We start from the raw sequence: 5189 nt of genomic DNA on the forward strand, positions 1-5189 counted from the left end.
AATGTAACGACAAAAACCCTGACCAAAAATAAAATAGCAGGTCCAAAAACAAAATTATTTGAACAATGAACCAAACAAAATTATATATGTCCAAAAATAAAAAATTATATGAACAAAAAAAAAAAAACTCATATCTATATTTATTCAATGGTCTTTGACCATCATATTACAACAATTTTCGCATTAAAAACTTTGTTTTTTCACAAATACATTTAAGAGTCTATTTGAAAACTTTAAAAGTAATTTTTTTGAGTTTTTGACTTATGAAAAGTAGTGGTATTAATATTTGGTGCAATTTTCAAAATCAAATTGCAGATTTTTAAAATGCTATTTAAGAACTTACAGAGAAGTTAAAAAAATGACTTCTCTCATAATACTACTATTTTTTTTATTATATTTCTATAAAAATAAATATTTTTAAAACTAAAAACCCAAATACAAAATAACTTATTTATAAATTATTTAATATAATTATTTATTATTTAAATTATTTTTCAAAAATAACTTAATTAAATTATTTACCCAAATTTGTATAAATCTTGGTACTTAAAAAGTGAAAAAGTTGTTGACTAATTTTGAAAGAGTTAGTATTTTAATAACTTTAGTCATTAATCTTTATTGATACACATAATTGAGAAATCAATTGTCTGGAATTTAGCATGAAGATGAAGGTAGCTAAATAGTTGATAGTTGATAGGCCAATGAAGCAAATAGCAATCGGAAATCCAAAGTTGTGAATCATAATTCAAATCATATCGTGTCACTTCATAACCCACACAAAGCATTCACCTACACACACCTGCTTCCCACTTCACCAATCCCTTCTTCCATGGCGGCGGTGATTGCGCCGTCCCTGCAGCCGCCGTCGTCCCCGCCCATCTCCTCCCTCCTCTCCGTCCGTGCAACCGCCTCCTCCGGACTCGTCCCTCACAACAACCACAAGAAGCAGAAGCACCACAAGAAAAAGCCGGGAGCTTTTGGGAATTTCAGCCACTTCGCTAACGTGGTTCGCAAGGACGTGGATTTCCTCAAGAGAGGGATCGATAGCGGAGTTACTTGGGCCTCTGAGACCTTCCGCATTCCCCAGGTTGCCAAGAAAATCGACGACATAGTATGGCTTCGCCACCTCGAGGATCCTCTTGCTCCTCCTTACTCTTCTCCTTCTTGGCCTCAACCTTGGTACCCAGGTACACAAACATGATAAATTTTTGTTCTTTTTCATTTGGGGTGTTCTAATATGTGCCTAATTCGATTTGGAATTCAGCTTTATGAATTGGGTATTGTTTGAAATTGCTTGAAATGTTAGGGGGAAAGCTGCAACTTAGTTAACTCTACTGTTGGCTGTTTTCAATTGGATTCCTTAATTATTGTGGTTATTATTATCAAAAGGTTTAATTTAGCTTGAATTAGTTCTTGCGCTTGAGCTGCACCCGAATTTCCAGTGATATGAGCTCAATCATGGGAATTAAGTTCACTTTTCATTGAGCCCAAGCTTTAGCTGAGCATATTTATTTCATTTCCACTCCTGGTTAGGAGCTATGTTTTTAGAGCTAAATGCGGTTTCATTCTATAAATAACGGATTGATTTTGTATCTTATTTTTTGTCTTCCAGGACTGACTGCAGTGGATTTGCTAATGGCTGATCTCAAGGCCTTGGAGGCATATGCAGGTTACTTATATTATTTGTCTAAGATGTGGTCTAAGCCCCTTCCTGAAGTTTATGACCCTCAGGATGTTGCTCACTACTTCAGTGTCAGGCCCCATGTGGTGGGCCTTCGGGTTCTTGAGGTAGTTCTCTTGACAGTTTGAATAAATAAACATAAATCCACATCATTTGGTTAGGTCTGCTATGCGCTATGTTATATTTAGTGGATTTGTCATTAGATGTTTCCTTCAATGGTTTCTTGGCTCTTTGTTGAAGTGAGTCCATATTAACTTATATTTTATACTGGAAGGTATTTTCCTCCTTTGCCGCTGCTGTGATCAATATTCGAACTTCGGGGATTAGAAAGTTTCTACAACTAAGTTCAGAAGAGGAGTTGGATGATAAAACCTCCGATTATAATTTTGGGATGGTGTTAAAGGAAACAATGCTTAATCTCGGCCCAACCTTTATAAAAGGTGTGGAATTTGATCTGTTCAACATCTTACTATAATTTTTGAGTTGAGTTTCCATCATAATTTCATTATCATGCTTTATTTGATTCCTTTAGTGCGTATTGCATTAAAAAAATGGGCTTCTTCATTTATATCATACATTCGTAAGGTTACCAATATCCTTGTTACATTCATTTGATTGGTGATGCAGTTGGTCAGTCCCTTTCTACAAGACCAGATATCATTGGTGTTGAGATGTCCAAGGTTAGATTAAAAACTGTATCTCTGTTGCTATTTTCTTATTGGTGGACATATCATTCTAGCAATGAATTCCAAAGGAAGGGCTTATTGTTGGTTTATGAGCAGTCATAATCTCTTGTTGGATGAAGATAATACATGGTTATAAGTCAAATTATTCGTGACTTTTAAATATGTTCTTTAGCAGTGATACTAATTTGAGTGTAAAAAGGTATTTTTGTTTTCTATCTTAGACTCATATGGCATCTACCTCTGACTCTCTGTGTTGAACTCTTTTTCTTGGGCCATGTACAAGTACAACATAATTCCATTTCATCGTGTTTGTAATGCTATTTACATTTTGAGATTTTGAGTTTGGATAACTGTCTTGGCAATTTATTCCTATACTTTCTTCTTGCAGGCGTTGTCTGAACTGCATGATCAAATCCCTCCTTTTCCCAGGAATGTTGCTATGAAAATTATTGAGGAAGAATTAGGTTCTCCTGTAGAGTCATACTTCAGTTACATTTCTGAGGAACCTATAGCTGCTGCATCATTTGGTCAGGTACCTTTCGCTATGACAGAATTCAATGCATAATTAGGTATTACTGGTGTGAATTGTGGATGCATGTGGCTGTATTCATTAAGAAGAACTATTGCTGTGATTATGTCATATTCATTTTTTTATTTGTAATTTATAGGTCTACTTTGCTCGTACTACGAATGGCATTAATGTTGCTGTGAAAGTTCAGCGTCCTAATTTGCACCATGTGGTGGTGCGAGATGTCTATATTCTTCGCCTTGGGGTTTGTATTGACTATTGTTGACCTTGGTTCTTCACCATTATTGTTCCATCCAACATTAAATGTTAATCTAATGTGTATATTAACAAGTTCAGTTAGGGCTGCTGCAAAAGATTGCCAAGAGAAAGAGTGACCCTCGCCTATATGCTGATGAGCTTGGGAAAGGTTTTGTTGGTGAATTGGATTACACTTTAGAGGCTGCAAATGCTTCAAAATTTCTGGTAATGAATGACATTCATATTAATTGGATTAAGTTTACATAATGAGGAGATCTATAAACTGGATATTTAGAGCATTAATGAAAACTTTCATTAGTGTTTTGCTCTTTTGGCTGACTTGTTATAATACGTGCTTCAAATTTTCGTGATATGAAGAGTTTAAGTATTATTTAGTAGTTATTTGTTTATATTTTTAAATATTAGAATGTTCAATTGAATTTCATGTATTTTGATTTTGTTTATTAGTTATTAGATTGGACTTTATGTTAGTAGGCTTAGGGTTTTCTTTATTTTGACCTAATAAGAGGGTATAAATACCTTCTAAACTATTGTAGCCGTCATTGAGTGATTAAAGGAGTGCCAAAGCACTTTTTGGTTTCGTGATGAAACCATGGTGTGAACAAGTGAGGTTGAGTAAGTCCTTCTCTTGTTGCATTAGAGAATTGGGTAGAAAGTTGAGTGATTTCCTTCAATTCAATTATCAAATTATGGTGTAGACAAGTTAGGTTGAGTGAGTCCCTTTCATGTTGCATCAAGAAATTGGATAAAAAGTAGAGTAATTCTCTTTGTATTTAATTTCAATCTATCCCTTTTGTTTTCTATTTCAACTTCAATTTATCTTTTTTTATTCAATTTCAATCATTATCTTTTTTTATTCAATATTCTCTTTGTATTCACTTTTTTCGTATCATGTTATTTCTAATTCAGGAAGTTCACTCTCGCTTTACTTTCATGCGCGTGCCAAGGGTGTTTCACCATTTGAGTCGAAAGAGAGTTCTGACCATGGAGTGGATGGTTGGTGAAAGTCCAACAGATTTGCTCTCTTCATCTACTGGGACCTCAGCTAGAAATGTCTCTGAATATGCAGAAAAGCAGAAAGTAGATGCAAAAAGGCGTCTCCTTGATATGGTGCGTAAACACAAATGCAGCATCCATTTCTTTTCTGGAAATTGTGTAAAAAATCATGTATATATTGCATCTGGATAATATAGGACTGTTATCTTATCCTTAGATCCCATTAAATGCTTGAATATAACCAATATTTTTTCCACTAGATTGACAAGAGATGCGTGAGTGACATGGGAACTTTTAGCCTTCTAATACCAATGAATTTCAATTCAAATCTAAATACTGCTTAATCAATATTCAATTAGCTTATTTGGCCCTTTATTACTCAACTGAAATTTTTTTTCAGTTAAGAATTACTGATTCTACTAAAACCTTGCTCTGTTTGGTATCTGAGACTGATTGCTATGCTATTATGCGAGCTTCATATGCCAAGAATATTTACATCCGTTACACATTGCCTAATTCAGGTTAGCAAAGGTGTTGAAGCAACATTGGTGCAACTACTTGAAACAGGCTTATTACATGCTGATCCACATCCTGGTAACTTGCGTTACACTTCCTCAGGACAACTAGGGTATATTTATTCCTTCCTCATCCAATCTGATTGAATTATGGTTTTCCTTCACTAAAATAATTTAGGTTTTCCCTGTTGTGTGTGTTAGGTTTCTGGATTTTGGTTTGCTTTGTCAAATGGAAAAAAGGCATCAGTTTGCAATGCTGGCTTCAATAGTTCATATAGTAAACGGTGACTGGGCATCCCTTGTCCGATCGCTGATGGATATGGATGTTGTGAGGCCAGGAACAAATATCCGAGTTGTTACTTTGGTATAATACTTTAATTGCAAGATTTAATCATGTGACAACAATGAGAATATGTTTCTCATATCAAACAGTTCTTCCTTGTATATAGACTGCATCCCATTGAAAGTTCTGTTCACATGACTAACTCGCTAAATCTCTATATTTTCAGGAATTGGAGCAGGCC

General features: G+C 34.8%; 1 protein-coding gene across 1 annotated transcript in view; it reads left to right on the forward strand.

The window, feature by feature from the left end:
• LOC107618131 (uncharacterized protein slr1919) overlaps nt 583-5189 on the forward strand; it is a gene marked incomplete in the record, with an annotated part of 7171 nt that continues 2564 nt past the window's right edge. The window contains 11 exon segments of the mRNA XM_016320087.2: nt 583-1187; nt 1613-1788; nt 1956-2121; nt 2309-2361; nt 2756-2899; nt 3036-3140; nt 3233-3358; nt 4064-4264; nt 4672-4778; nt 4867-5029; nt 5175-5189. Of these exon segments, the coding sequence (XP_016175573.1) occupies nt 830-1187; nt 1613-1788; nt 1956-2121; nt 2309-2361; nt 2756-2899; nt 3036-3140; nt 3233-3358; nt 4064-4264; nt 4672-4778; nt 4867-5029; nt 5175-5189 (1614 nt within the window).

This window comes from Arachis ipaensis, chromosome B09 (genome assembly GCF_000816755.2).
Source record: "Arachis ipaensis cultivar K30076 chromosome B09, Araip1.1, whole genome shotgun sequence".
NCBI classification, from domain to species: domain Eukaryota; kingdom Viridiplantae; phylum Streptophyta; class Magnoliopsida; order Fabales; family Fabaceae; genus Arachis; species Arachis ipaensis.